The sequence below is a fragment of the Amphimedon queenslandica genome, unplaced genomic scaffold (assembly GCF_000090795.2).
Source record: "Amphimedon queenslandica unplaced genomic scaffold, v1.1 AMPQUscaffold_13374, whole genome shotgun sequence".
NCBI classification, from domain to species: Eukaryota; Metazoa; Porifera; class Demospongiae; order Haplosclerida; family Niphatidae; genus Amphimedon; species Amphimedon queenslandica.
In genome coordinates this window covers 64525-78629 of record NW_003546390.1, presented here as the reverse complement: position 1 = coordinate 78629, position 14105 = coordinate 64525, and the positions used below count along the sequence as shown (strand labels likewise).

The 14105-nt window shown below is 38.6% G+C and overlaps 7 protein-coding genes across 10 annotated transcripts; 5 read left to right on the top strand and 2 right to left on the bottom strand.

Annotated features, from left to right (window-relative positions):
- The first annotated feature begins 44 nt into the window (after positions 1-44).
- Positions 45-941, top strand: LOC105312964 (39S ribosomal protein L47, mitochondrial-like). Its single transcript, XM_011406007.2, has 5 exons — positions 45-321; positions 437-497; positions 544-640; positions 685-729; positions 775-941. Exons 1-5 carry the CDS (start codon positions 120-122, stop codon positions 871-873), a joined length of 504 nt encoding a protein of 167 aa, XP_011404309.2. The 5' UTR covers positions 45-119; the 3' UTR covers positions 874-941.
- LOC105312963 (28S ribosomal protein S31, mitochondrial-like) lies at positions 855-2436 on the bottom strand. Its single transcript, XM_011406006.2, has 8 exons — positions 2376-2436; positions 2120-2328; positions 2006-2076; positions 1607-1957; positions 1487-1551; positions 1294-1415; positions 1175-1251; positions 855-1117 (listed from the first exon to the last, which is right to left on the bottom strand). The coding sequence occupies exons 1-8, from the start codon at positions 2397-2399 to the stop codon at positions 975-977; spliced, it is 1062 nt and encodes a 353-aa protein (XP_011404308.1). The 5' UTR covers positions 2400-2436; the 3' UTR covers positions 855-974.
- LOC105312962 (general transcription factor 3C polypeptide 5-like) lies at positions 2427-5124 on the top strand. The gene is made up of 14 exons (XM_019997374.1): positions 2427-2588; positions 2671-2732; positions 2784-2994; positions 3354-3446; positions 3499-3589; positions 3637-3682; positions 3752-3827; positions 3867-3934; positions 3989-4065; positions 4119-4217; positions 4270-4457; positions 4509-4654; positions 4798-4885; positions 4938-5124. Exons 1-14 carry the CDS (start codon positions 2468-2470, stop codon positions 5015-5017), a joined length of 1446 nt encoding a protein of 481 aa, XP_019852933.1. The 5' UTR covers positions 2427-2467; the 3' UTR covers positions 5018-5124.
- A 53-nt stretch (positions 5125-5177) lies between these two features.
- On the top strand, positions 5178-6586 carry LOC109582591 (uncharacterized). 2 transcript variants are annotated; one of them, XM_019997380.1, is made up of 6 exons: positions 5178-5610; positions 5671-5826; positions 5875-5937; positions 5979-6233; positions 6280-6398; positions 6448-6586. In XM_019997380.1, the coding sequence occupies exons 1-6, from the start codon at positions 5193-5195 to the stop codon at positions 6457-6459; spliced, it is 1023 nt and encodes a 340-aa protein (XP_019852939.1). In that variant the 5' UTR covers positions 5178-5192; the 3' UTR covers positions 6460-6586. The 2 variants fall into 2 exon arrangements, with proteins under 2 accessions (XP_019852939.1, XP_019852940.1); XM_019997381.1 differs by having other exon boundaries at positions 6445-6586.
- A 61-nt stretch (positions 6587-6647) lies between these two features.
- Positions 6648-9890, top strand: LOC109582588 (neurogenic locus notch homolog protein 1-like). Of its 2 annotated transcripts, none has more exons than XM_019997375.1 (6): positions 6648-7092; positions 7143-7298; positions 7348-7530; positions 9202-9471; positions 9526-9680; positions 9737-9890. In XM_019997375.1, the coding sequence occupies exons 1-6, from the start codon at positions 6681-6683 to the stop codon at positions 9770-9772; spliced, it is 1212 nt and encodes a 403-aa protein (XP_019852934.1). In that variant the 5' UTR covers positions 6648-6680; the 3' UTR covers positions 9773-9890. The 2 variants fall into 2 exon arrangements, with proteins under 2 accessions (XP_019852934.1, XP_019852935.1); XM_019997376.1 differs by lacking the exons at positions 6648-7092; positions 7143-7298; positions 7348-7530 and adding exons at positions 8261-8720; positions 8771-8926; positions 8976-9158.
- On the bottom strand, positions 9829-11440 carry LOC100631617 (uncharacterized). Of its 2 annotated transcripts, none has more exons than XM_003387025.2 (9): positions 11399-11440; positions 11246-11352; positions 11004-11113; positions 10880-10943; positions 10742-10820; positions 10499-10690; positions 10345-10450; positions 10044-10293; positions 9829-9986 (listed from the first exon to the last, which is right to left on the bottom strand). In XM_003387025.2, the coding sequence occupies exons 1-9, from the start codon at positions 11418-11420 to the stop codon at positions 9918-9920; spliced, it is 999 nt and encodes a 332-aa protein (XP_003387073.1). In that variant the 5' UTR covers positions 11421-11440; the 3' UTR covers positions 9829-9917. The 2 variants fall into 2 exon arrangements, with proteins under 2 accessions (XP_003387073.1, XP_019852941.1); XM_019997382.1 differs by having other exon boundaries at positions 10880-10940; positions 11399-11429.
- Positions 11441-11518: 78 nt separating this feature from the next.
- Positions 11519-13948, top strand: LOC105312961 (mucin-2-like). Its single transcript, XM_011406003.2, has 3 exons — positions 11519-11606; positions 11693-12770; positions 12897-13948. Exons 2-3 carry the CDS (start codon positions 11804-11806, stop codon positions 13946-13948), a joined length of 2019 nt encoding a protein of 672 aa, XP_011404305.2. The 5' UTR covers positions 11519-11606; positions 11693-11803.
- The last annotated feature ends 157 nt before the right edge of the window (positions 13949-14105 follow it).

The window sequence follows — 14105 nt, the reverse complement described above, 5'->3', positions numbered from 1 at the left end:
TGGCTAATTATTCAGGAACATTGATAGTGTCCGGAAGTGTACGGAAACCACGTGGCACTTTTCCCAGAATCCAGACTTGGCTTTGGTTAAAGTCTCCCAAAGTCCTTCTCTTCAATAAGATGTTACTGTGTAGAGTATTGACTCATAGTCCCGTGTCCTCCATTGCTCCTTCTTGTTCTGCTTTGCTCCTTTCTCCTCTTCTTGGAGTAACAACACTCATTAATGTAAGGGGGCGTGGTTTTCACACAAGCAGTCACGTGATGGGACTGGAAGAGTTCTTTCCGAAGACTAAAAATATCATCGAAGAGTCAGAGAGGACAGGTGAGGGGAGGAGAGCCGTAATAATGAACAGAATATGTGGGTGGGGATTAAGAGGTGTTAATTAATCACGTAATTAATTAATTAGTGAAGCTCCACCCATTAATTATTGTAACAGGTAGGCCGTGGAAAGCAAGGGAACTGAGACAGAAGAGTAACGAGGACCTACACAAATTATGGTAAATATTATTTAATTAATTATTAATATAATTTTTAGTTTGGCAGGTATGTCCTCCTAAAAGAGAGAAACATGTTACTAACTTTGAGACACGAAGCAAACCGAAATCTATTTATAATGCCGGGACCAGAAAGATTGAAAAAAGTATTTTATAATTTTTAATTAATTGTAAAAGTATTTTTTAAAAGGTAAAGTACTCCATGGATGTTTTAAAGCATGTCATCAAGGAAAGGGTAAGTGTTATCATGTGATGGTCATCTGATAGTCACCTGATGCAGGGACAAGCAGTGAGGGAAGCAAGAATCATGCTCAAGAAGAAGAACAAAGAAATGAATAATAATAATAATAATAACGGACAAAGTAATAATGAAAGCTAATTAGAATCATATACAAAAGCAACAGTTAATATTATCAATAATAATAATAATAATAATATTAATATTTACAATCGTTCAATTTATAATACAATAGTGGTGTTTTATTCCAAGTCCAGTTCGTCCCTAGGGAATTGTTTAAAATAGTCTTTGTACCATCCAATGTGCTCAACCTTCTCCTGGGCAGTGTAGTATGGATTCATAGAGAGTCCGGTAGCAACCAGTTCCATGAAATGCCTAACTGGGCCTGTGATGAAGCAGTATGAGAATGGAAATTCGAGAATCAGTTTCTAGTTGCTGTTACCTTTTCTTGGCAAGTCCTTATCTTCAATGTGCTTCATTAGAAACACGTGATCCTCAAAACCAACATTGTCTTCATCACTGAACAACTAATAAAACAATAACACTAATATTAATGGTTACCTTGGTAACTGGTTATCTATTGGATACTTCCAGACACGTGGCGAGTCCTTCATTAACTGCTCAAACTCGTTCATCAATGGCTTGTACTGGTTAATGAAACTTATCTCTTTCTTCAACTGATCCTTTAAAAAATGAACAGAAAATAGCGGCAAATTTATCAAACCTAAAGATACAAAATCATTAAAATACTTACTTCCCTGAAAGTCCAAGGATCTGGTGGTTGAACAGATTGTTCTTGGGTCATTATTTTGAATACACCTACACATAACATAATGTTAAACAAACACACTCTTTCTCTCTCTCTCTCTCTCACCCAATCTCTTTCCATCAGTGAATGAAGTATTGACTGGGTCAGTCACTACAGGCGGAGGTTTAGTGAGGGGCAGTTTGAAATTTGGTTTAGGAGCTCTAAACGCAAAAGACCTCCTCCTATCGTCTGATAGAGGGGTGTGTCTCCTATCGTCTGATAGAGGGGTGTGTCTCCTCCTATCATCTGATAGAGGGGTGTGTCTCCTATCGTCTGAAAAAAGGGCGTGTCTCCTCCTATCATCTGATTGAGAGGCGTGTCTCCTATCATCTGATTGAGGGGTATGTCTCTTCCTATCGTCTGAAAAAGGGTCGTGTCTCCTATACTCTGACAGAGGGGCGTGGCTGCTTCTATCGTCTAATTAAAGAAGAGATTAAAATAAACCTTTTAGATTCAAATCATTACAATCCTGCTCCTCCTCCTCCTGCTGGTTCTCTCCAGGTCTACTGTACATCTCCAGTCCAGAGAGGAGACCCCTGTAATTATATATGTAAATGTGTCACTAATGAGGGGGTGTACTGTAGGGTTTTTTGTATCCTATCATTCTTGGTTTCTTTTGTTGTCGTATCTTCATTCCCCGTCTCCTCACTCTTAGCAAGACTCTCCAGTAGGGAGGCCTTGAGGTCTACTCGTGGGATTCTCTTCCTTTGCAGCTTCCTCTTGTAATTTTTACCTGGTCCCTTGTCATAAACACGTGATGAGCTATAACAACGGAATAACCTTAAAACCTAATGAAGGGAACAAGTAAAAGGAGTCATTTTACTGGCCTACATACTTGTAGTTGTCTAAGAGCAGCCATCTTGATTTACGGATATCCTAGTTTTATTCCGTATTCTTCATCGTATTCTAATACCCACGTGCGACAACATGGCCGGTGAAGGAGAGGAGAGTATGAGCTCCGACCTTCAAGAATACAAACCAGGGAACGAGCTACTGGTAGTGGACTGTACCAAAGGATGGAGGGAGCTTACCTCCATCGAGTATCCGGGTATGGAAGCCATGTTTTTGACACCTTTATTTTTAATTTATGGGTGTGGCTTTGTTTATTTATTATTATTATTATTATACAGGTATTGTGGAGGATGAAGATAAAGCCATGGAGACAATGGGAGGGATTGACACAATTTGCAAAGTGAAGAAAAGGTTTAATAAATATAGTTTTAATTGATTATATTATTATTAGGCTATTAGTGACGGTCATAGACTGGATGTCAGAGTCCGTCCTGAGTCATTCTACAGTAAACCAGCACACGGTAAACCAAGGAGAACCTGTTCTTTGGCTATTAAAATACGAAGAGTAAAGATGGCTGCCGGTTCAGAGGATAAAGGAGAAGTAGTGTACGGATATACTGCAGAACTGATGGGGTTAATTAACACTGAATATAAGTTTAATGGTTAGCTGAATGTTAACATAGTCTTTGGCCACATTTTGGAGCAACTTTTAAAATTTGTAAAAAATCCAAATGTGATTGGAATCAGCTCAAACTTTCTGCACAACATAAGTACATGTATATGCATCAGAAAATGTAATAAAATTAAGGAATTCTCACCTTTTCATTTTTGACAAAATTTGGCCAAAATCCCTGTACTATAGTACAGGGATTTTGACCTGATTTTGGAGCAACTTTAAAGATTTGTAAGATGTCCACACTTGGTTGGAATCAACTCAAACTTTCTACACAACATCAGTACATGTATATGCATCAGAAACTGTACTATTATTAATTTTACTTGTGCATGTACACATGTGTAGGTATGTTTGATTTTCAAGTTATTCCTCCTGGTCTTAGCACTGTCCAGCATAAAGGAAAGACTATACCTTATGACCCAATGGTATCTATGACAGGTACTACTAATAATTAATAATAATAATAAATCAATTAATTAATATTCATTAGAGTTGATGGATGAGTCTTGTTTCAATAAAGATGTCCCTTTGTTCTTACCTCCACTGTTCTTCTCAAAAAGTGACAAGCCATTTCAGTTTGTGTAAGAAAATAATTTAAAGAATAAAATTATTATTTTTATTGTCATAGTTATAAATCTGACAGCTTGAAACCTCAGCCTTCAAACACTTTGCAAGTAAATAAATAAATAAATAATAGTAATAATAATAATTATTATTATTCTATAATAGTTTTTTCTCTTAAGTCTAGATCAAGACGTCCAGGTCAATCCAGACTAAAAAGACCCAATTTCACTCACAGCATAACATTCACTGAAAAAGGTATTGAATTTATAATTTCAGTTTTCAAATTCTTTTTAGAAGTTCCGGATGGACCACACCCAGATTTACCAGCATCAAATCACCCAAAACTAAGGATACTCAGACAGGTATCGTTAGTAGTGGGTGTGGTCTAGCCCCTCCCCTTTCTCTCGTTCCGTTAGCTTTTTGAAGAAAAGCCGGTTTGTTCAAGAATTGCAATACAAGCTAAACTAAAGCTATCATCGTCTTCTTTAAGAACGTAAGTTTACTAGAGTATACTAGAATATACTGAAGATTACTGAGTTTTACTAGGCTGTTACCACAAGTGTCATATTACTTCACTAGTGGCCCTTGGAAGAAACTATGGGTTAAGTTTGGTTATGATCCGCGGGCCAATCCGTCCAATAAAATGTGAGATTAGTGACCAGTGTGTCTCCTTATTTGTCCAATGTCCTACCTCCAGTTACCAGTCCATAGATTATCGGGTCCCACGGTCTCTTGAGTTTGCCCTCGTTGCTCCATCTTCCACTTACCGTAAGCTCCTGCGACCGTTGGGTGCTGGACATGCAGCGATTGAGTCTGATCTAAAACCAGCTCTGAGTGAGGAGGAGAGTGTTAAAATAGCTGAAGAGAAGATGAAAGAAGGACCAGGTCCTTACAGCAACTGATAATTATTATGAAACATCTCAATCTTCTTTCTAGACGAGGACCTTGGTGAATCTGCTTATATCTTCAATCCTCAAGTGTATCCATCCCAGAGGCAGTTGCTATACATGCTTTGTGACATAAAGGAGGAAACCATTCAATCATACATACACTCTAATGATGGCAAAGAAGACTCCTGCAATGTAAATAGCAAAATAATAATAATAATAATAATAATAATAATAATAATAATAATAATAATAATACTTATGCAGTTGCTGCATGGAATATAGTAGAACTCTTAAGCTATGCATGCATTCTGTTCTAGAGTGTACATTTCCACTAGGAGGTGACTGGTTGGTGTGAGCCTGGTTCTTATGACAAGATAAGGAAAAGACTCACTGAACTAATACTTGGTAAAGCTAAGGGAGAAGGTATGTTGTATCTCCCCTGCACAGTTGTATCATTATTATTATATTATTGTAGGTCATGATGTTGATGTGAATCCTAGTGCAGTTGAACCTCAACAGTCCACAGTAGACACTGCAGATGAAATTGAGCCTTAAACTTCAATCGTTTTGATCTGATTTTTAATCTTTATCCTAGCCTAAGTGCTTTAATTACCTTAATTAATTGCCTCATTATTGATTGCTGCATGGTCCTCTTATCCCAATCTCTGATGCATTAAGCTGCTGCTCCTGTTACTATGAACGCTTTCAAAGCGCCACCAGACACTGTAACATGATGAAACGAGCCTTGCTAGTGTTGGTAGGCTCCCTATTCTTCCTCCTGGCCTCGTCTCAAGACTGCTCCCTTCCTACTGACTCGGACATTATTGCTACTCTATCAGTTCTCCTTCCTACTGGTGACAACAGCATTCCTTATTACCCAAACCTTACAGGGCCTGTCCAATATGTCTGCCAGGCTCAAGGGAGAAGGATAAACACGTACAGAGCCGTTGGAATGATAGGAACCTTCACCCCAAATCCAGGGGACTCTGAAGTTACCAGACTATTTCAGATGAGGTGCTATTTTGGCTCATGGGTAGCTGAGACTGGTGGCGGGGGGATATCCTTACCTCCCTCGAGTATCATTAATGCTACAGTAAGGACTGACTGCTATGTCTGCAGGAGAGGGTTTGGAGATGACACATGTAGAGGTATACTTGTGAATATCTTTATAATGCTGTGGATTATGGAGTGGATCTATTTCTTCATAGAGTGTAACAGTGCTTGTGATACTGGATTAGAAAGATGTACTGGACCATATTCAGATCAATGCTGTCTTGTATTTTCAACTAGTGGAGAGTGTAGTCATGATTGTTCATCCTCTGGAGTGAATTATGCAGCTAGTGAAGAAACTGATTATAACTGCAGTAAGCATTATAATTAATTATACAATTATCACAATTTTATTTGTGTAGCTTGTAACAAAACCTGCCCTGATGGCTATTCTATTGATTCAGATTGCATGAACTGTACAAAAGGTAAGTGAGATTACTATTAGTTATTGATAACTTGTTTATAGATGAAGTGTCGTCATCAATGTATATCACATCTTCTCAGTTCTCAAGTTCATTGATAGCTTCATCAACATTCTTCCTAAGCTCTTCCAGCTTCTTCTCAAGCTCTCTTGTATTTTCTTCTTCATCTTTCGTTGCTCTTCCCTCTCCGTCTCCTGTTCCCTGTGCTATTAACATTAGTAACTGCATCCAGTGTATTGGGGATATTGCTTGCTGTGATCAGTGTGATGATGGATATATTGTACTGAACTGTCAGTGTGGTAAGACATTGTGTTATATCAATTGTCACTCTCTTTCTTGTTTTAGCTCAAACTACATCAAATCAGTTAAATTTGCTGTTTCTGTTGCTTATAATCCCGATCTTTGTTGCCATTGCCATAGCATTAGTTAATGTCATTATCATAAAAAGAGCTAGATTAAAAAAGGTAACGATATCACAAAATGCTGGTACAGTTACTCATTATTGATCAATAGGTTGCAACATGAAGTGGACAGCATTCAGAGTAGCATAAAAATCACTAGCAGTGTCTAAATGCATCACTTTAATTAGATTCATGTGTGACCCTACATTGCTCTTTATACATTAAATAGATTTATTATTTTCATATTCATAGTTCCTGTGCACTCTTCTTGCAATTATGAATGTATTGAGTGTTGCTATGCTAGCTCAGTAGGTTAGGGAGTGGCTCACATTTGCAGTCTTGATCATGATGAAGTTACTTGTGATAGTTGTATCTCTTTTCTTTACATTTGCTACTTCTCAACATTGCCCTCTACCAACTATAGCTGAGATAGAGTCTGCTTTGCCTCCTTTACTAGTCGAATCTGATGGTTCTCAGTCTTACTCTCCTAATGTAACTGAAGGATCAGTTCAATATGTCTGTCAAGCTCAAGGGGACACTATCAATACTTATGAAGCCATAGCTCTTATAGCTACATTCACTCCTAATCCAGGAGAACCTGAACAAACTAGGATATTTGATATGGAGTGTAGCAGTGGTACATGGACTGGAAGGACTGGTAGTTTAGATCCTCCTCCTGCTAGTGTTGTTGGTGTTCCTCCAAAAACAAATTGTTATCGGTGCCGGGAAGGTTTTGGTGGAGATACTAGATGTAGAGGTAACCTAATGTAGTCCATTATAATGTACAATATAATTGTTATATTCTAGCATGTGACAGTGCTTGCAATACTGGATTAGAAAGATGTACTGGATCAGGATCTGGTGATTGCTGTCTTGTATTCTTACCTAATGGAGACTGTAGTGATGATTGCTCATCCTTTGGTGTGGATTATGCTGCTAGTGAAGACACTGATTATAAATGCAGTGAGTACAGTATACAGTAGTTTATAATTATCTTTATTGTTCTTAATAGTTTGTAATTTAACCTGTGCTCTTGGTCATTCACCAAACAGCAACTGCACTGAATGTATATTCAATGATATTTGTGATATTAGCAATCCTTGTTTGAATGGAGGAGAGTGTACATCATTTAGTGGCATGAACAATTATACATGTAACTGTACAGGAACTGGATATCATGGGATGAACTGCTCAGGTATAATGTGATAATAATGTTATTATTAATTATTATCAGATACAGTGTCTCTACCTTCATCAGTTGCATCTCCTACACCAACTGTTTCACCTTCAGTTGTTTTAATAAATACAGTAACACCTAGTCTTTTTCCTTCGTCCTCTTCGGATGTTACAACAGCACCAGTTACATTAATAATAGTAATAATAGCAATAGTGATTGGTCTCCTGCTCCTACTAATAATAGGAGGACTGATTGCATTCAGTGTTTATTCTTATGCTACAAAAGGGAAGAGGAAAACTTTCCCTCTCAAAGAGGTAAGTGAAGTATCATCATTATCATTTAACTATTATCACAAATATTAATTCTTACAGAAAATAGGATGGAGAAAGAAGCCAGAAATAGTTTGAAAAGACGTTTCAGCTAATTAAATGTTGCTAAATCAATTGGAGTATAATAATTAATTGTGCTAACAACAAAAGTGATGAAATGATTAATGAAAAGTGATGTAATGGCAATAATAAGTGATACTTGTTAATCAATTTTGCTGGATTTCTTGATTGCAGTCAGCTTAAAAATGAGCTTGTTTTTTCTTGATCACCAGCAGTATTTATCATGTACTATCACATTAATTAGATTCACGTGTGACTGTACTTGGTACTTGCTCTTTATACATTAATTATATTTATTATTATTATATTCACGGTGCTTGTGCACTGTTGTTGTCATTATGTGTCTGTAAGTTGTTGCTATGCTAGCTCAGTAGGTTAGGGAGTGGCTCACATTGGCAGTCTTGATCATGATGAAGTTACTTGTGATAGTTGTATCTCTTTTCCTTACGTTTGCTGCTTCTCAACATTGTCCTCTACCAACTATAGCAGAGATAGAGGCTGTTTTGCCTCCTTTACTAATCATTTCTGATGGTACTCAGTCTTACTCTCCTAATGTAACTGAGGGATCAGTTCAATATGTCTGTCAAGCCCAAGGGGACACTATCAATACTTATGAAGGCATAGCTCTTATAGCTACATTCACTCCTAACCCAGGAGAACCTGAACAAACTAGGATACTTGATATGGAGTGTAGCAGTGGTACATGGAGTGGAAGGACTGGTAGTTTGGATCCTCCTCCTGCCAGTGTTGTTGGTGCTCCTCCAAGAACTGATTGTTATCGGTGCCGGGAAGGTTTTGGTGGAGATACTAGATGTAGAGGTAAACTAATGTAGTCCATTATAATGTACAATGTAATTGTTATATTCTAGCATGTGACAGTGCTTGCAATACTGGATTAGAAAGATGTACTGGATCAGGATCTGGTGATTGCTGTCTTGTATTCTTACCTAATGGAGAGTGTAGTGATGATTGCTCATCCTTTGGTGTGGGTTATGTTGCTAGTGAAGACACTGATTATAAATGCAGTGAGTACAGTATACAGTAGTTTATAATTATCTTTATTGTTCTTAATAGTTTGTAATTTAACCTGTGCTCTTGGTCATTCACCAAACAGCAACTGCACTGAATGTATATTCAATGATATTTGTGATATTAGCAATCCTTGTTTGAATGGAGGAGAGTGTACATCATTTAGTGGCATGAACAATTATACATGTAACTGTACAGGAACTGGATATCAGGGGATGAACTGCTCAGGTACTATAACAATAATGCTATCATTAATATTATAATTCATCAGATATAACGTATTCAACATCTTCAATACAAGGAATGCCTCAACCTTCATCAGTTACATCAACTAGACCAACTTCTTCATCTTCAGTTGTTTCCACAACAACAAGAATAATGACATCCTTCCCTACACGTCCTTCCTCCATTTTCTCTCCATCTCCCTCTTTCTCTCCCTCTCCTTGCAGAGCTGATAATTGTGGTGAATGTGAACCAGATTCTGTTTGTTGTGTCCAGTGCAATGATGGCTATAAGATAGACCAAGACGGTTGCTCATGTGGTAAGCCAAACTACTGATCACTATACTGTGATTCTCTCTCCTTTTCATCTCAAGCTATATCAGACGGTCCTTTTGATGCTACATTGATAATAGTAATAATAGCAATAGTGATTGGTCTCCTGCTGCTACTGATAATAGGAGGAATCATTGCCTTTACTGTTTATTCTTATGCTACAAAAGGGAAAAGGAAAACTTTCCCTCTCAAAGAAGTAAGTGAAGTATCATCATCATCACTTACTATTATCACAAATAGTAATTCTTACAGAAAATAGGATGGCAAAAGAAGCCACAAATAGTTTGAAAAGACTTTGCAATGTTGCTATACATGTACATGTTAATTTATCTTCTAAAATTTGATTATAATAATAATAATCGATTGTGCTAACAACAAAAGTGATGAAATGATTAATGAAAAGTGATGTAATGGAAATAATAAGTGATACTTGTTAATCAATTTCACTGGATTTTTTAATCGCAGTCAGTAAATTGAAAATGAGCTTGTCCTTTCCAGACCACTAGCATAAAGAGACAATTATGAAACTAATGGTAGTAGCTATACTAACAAAACATACTGAAAAATGATAGTAGCCATCTTTATCAGGAGGATTCTCTGCTGTAAAGTCCAGCACTCCCTCAGGAAGAGGAGGAACAGCAGGTGTGTCTGCATCTGAAGGAGTTGTTGCTGTGAGCTTTTGCTTTCTAGAACTTGGAGGAAAAGCAGCTGGTATTGGCTTTAATATAGAAAGGAGTTTCTTTGATTCTCTCCCAATGCATGGGGTTATCTTAACGCTGATAGAATCATAACCAATAGGGGCAGTAGTGCTGGGAATAAATATGAAATAATTATTATTGAAGATGATTAAAGTCACTGACTTCCTCTCAAATAAGTAAAATTCCAAAGTCAGTTTGCTATGGAGACGCGGCAGATGAGATGACTGACATCGAAACTTAAAAACAGCAAAAGGTTTACAGGAAGTTTCTACATACATAACCTTTATTCACATCACAATGAATGCATTAATCTGACCAGGTAGATCTGATACTAGTATATCAATAGAATGCTGCCCTTTCCACTCAGTATACTTAGCTCCTTCAGTGCAGCAAACCATAAACCTGTTACCTAAATAATCCTCAGTGATGTCAGCCTTACAACAGAGTAGTGGATTCACAGCAGCTGATGTTAGCAATGCTCTTATGAGACCATTAGGAGGTAAGGGAGCTACAGAGAATAAGAGTAACATGATTATGATAAAGATGAGTCAATGCTCACTATCAGATGAGAAAGACAAAGCAAAGTTGACATCCTTTTTAATGATGAGGTGCTTCTCCTTGTCAGCAGTTTGAATGAACTATAAGTATAGATTAAATATTAATAATATGAGGAGGACACAAGCATTGTAGGTATAACCTTTCTACTTCCATCAGAAGAATCCATTGATACACTAAAGTCCTCTAAATAACTGGCTGTACTGCTACAAATGAATTAAATAATAATAATAATAGTAACTATTATTTAATGGGATTATTTTCACTTTGAAGTTACTGATTCAATGCTGTTCATCTCATTCATGAAGGAGGAACTAGTGTCAGTAAAGACACTGCCGTCAAAATATGAGTAGTAACCAGTTGGGCTTAAAGGACCCTAAAAATAATTATATTAATTAATGGGAGGAGCCTACGCCTTCAGATGCAACGTATGCAGGCAGAAGATGGTGGGATGAGAAATTAACAAGAAAAGATCACAAATGACATATACCGTTATCCACCCACTCACATGATTAGAACTGCTGCAAGTACTTGACCCAGTGAGGGGCAGTACATTGGACTGAGGTACAACCTGAGGAGTGTATACTTCAGGGAACTGCCACACTTCACTAAACTCTATTGAACCATACCAACCATTATTGAGGTACATCTTTTAACTTACCAGCCATTTCTATTGAACACATGAAAGCATATGCACAAATTATACCGTAAACTATTTAATTTAAGGGACACCGTATTGACTCTAATTGAAAGAGCAAACGTGGCGAATTTTGAAATTTCTGTGATCAAGGAGGGAAAGAAGGATTCTCTTTGTGATTCTCTCTATCTCTCTTTTTATTACTCCACCCCCTCCATTAGTCTCAGTCTTGGTAAGATATGTACGCATCAGTTTAAATTATTAGAAGAGACCAGTCCTCTCTCAGTTGCCATTTTAGTGTATCACAATCCCTTTTAGGTTAGAACCATAGAACCCTCCCTCCCTCCCTCTATTAGTGTCTCCAAGGGTTGGAGTACTTAGTGTCACGAGTCATTATAAGTCACCAGTTGGAGTCTGCCTTGTCTCAATATGGAGGACGTTCCTCCTAACAGTTTGACTGCTCCTCCAGTGGATGGAGCTGGTTCTGTATTTCAATCCTCTCTTTATTTTGGGTCTCCCGAATCACCCTCTGATAATCCATTCTCGTTTGCTGCTGTGACGTCCACTGCTGGAGTAGGCGTGGCCCCAGAACCTCTGGTTTCAGTTCCTGGTACTTCAGATACTCATACCAGTCAGACTGATACTCATACCAGCCAGATTCATACTGGTACTGGTACGAGTACTGAATACACTGTACAGGAACCACCTGCTGCTGTTCATCCACCTACCACTATACCAGCGTCCACTATACCAGCATCTAGTGTACCGGTACCATTGATGGGTGTGGCTCACCCACCCTTAGCCCCACCCATTCTTCCTGATTCCATCAATCCTCAGTATTCCCATCAAAGCAGTAATGAGATGACATTAGCTCCTCCTCTTTCAATTAATAATGAGTTTGTGGGTGTGGCTCACCCACCCTTAGCTCCGCCCATTCTTCCTGATTCTGTCAATCCTCAGTATTCCCATCAGAGCAGTAATGAGATAGCATTAGCTCCTCATCTTTCAATTAATAATGAGTTTGTGGGTGTGGTTGAGACCAACGCCCACCTAACAGGGCGGAGACTAACTAACGCTGACCTTGCTGATTCTCTACCAGCCCCTAATGAGGTCGACCCTGTTAATTACCAATCTAATGAACCAGTATCTACCGAACCTGTCTCACCTCTTGATGAAGAGAGAGAGATTACTGAAGGTGATTCGAATCCTCCATCAGCTGCTCCCTCCCTCTCATCTCTCCTTCCACTGGACACTGGTGACGCCCAGCGATCAGCTCTGATGGACTCACCTGTACAACTGGTACCTCCACTGTCTCTAGGGGAGGAGGTACCCACGTCTACTGCCACTGCCGGGGGTAACGTACATGTACATGTACAACCTGAAGAACAGACACTCTGTGAGTAATAGAGAGGGGGAGGGGCCGGGTCTGGTAGTAGGAAGTGTAATTGTCGCATCTTTAAATTTATTATTATTATTATTATTATTATTATTATTATTATTATTATTATTATTATTATTGCAGGTCATCAGCCGCTAGTTACTGTCCCTAAAGGTCCAATGGATATTACTCCTCCTGATGGTGAACCAACCACTACTGCCCCTCCCCTTTCTCTGGCTCCGCCTACTCCAATAACATCTGTACCTCCAACTGTCTCTCTTGCATTCTCTTCAATTGCTCCGCCCACTTCTATTTCAGCCCCGCCCTCTAATCTAAGACTATCGGACAATCCCTCAGACCCTCCCCTATCAGCATTCTCTCCTCCCAGCGATAAACAGACCACGCCTACTTCAACTCTACCTCAAGCCACACCTACTTTAGAGCATAAGGTACAAGAGGTACCACCCGATAGACCAGGGGAAGTCCCTTCTCGTTCCAACGAGGAGGAGAGAGGAAGCAGTCGGTTGTCCCCTCGTCAAGATTATGAGGGGCACTCACAAAGCATGTATGATAGGAGATACGATCATTATGACCACGCCCACTACTACGATAGGTACAACACTAGTTACTATGACGACAGAGACTATTACTATAGAAACCAGCAGCATAGATATGGTGATAGAGATCACCGGAATCAATATCGCGTTAGAAATGATTGGAATGAGTATGATCGTGCTAGACGTCCTGATCCCAGGTATCACTGGAATCAGAGATATGATCGATATCATGATTACTATGATCCGAGATATGATTGGAGAGACCAGGAGAGGTACAGATCAAGAGATGATCGCTATGATATGAGATATCAACGTGAGAGACATTACGATCAGCAGCATCAGTATTATTATCAAGATGGAAGAGGTTATGCTGACCAGACCTACTATGACGAACAGGGATATCCCCTTTCTTCAGGATATTCTCAGGATACTTCAGTAATCTATAGTCAGGATAACAGTTATTATGACAGTGAAGCAGCTCCTTATGAATCCACTCATATTGAAGCCCCACCCACTGATAGCTATGGAGGACCTTATCCACCGTATATTGATGATAGGTACCCTGTAGGCGGAGCTTATGATCAGCAATACGAAGGTAATCATTGGAGGAATAATGAAACTTTTTATTACATTTTCTGATACATATTGATGTCCTTATGCTGTGTAGAAAGTTTGAGCTGATTCCGACTTCAATTTTTCAAGTTACAGCCATTTTAAGAAAACGTCAAAAATCTGAAAAATACCCAAGGCTATAGCCCATGGTTTTTCCCAAAAATGACCCCAAAATCACCTCCAA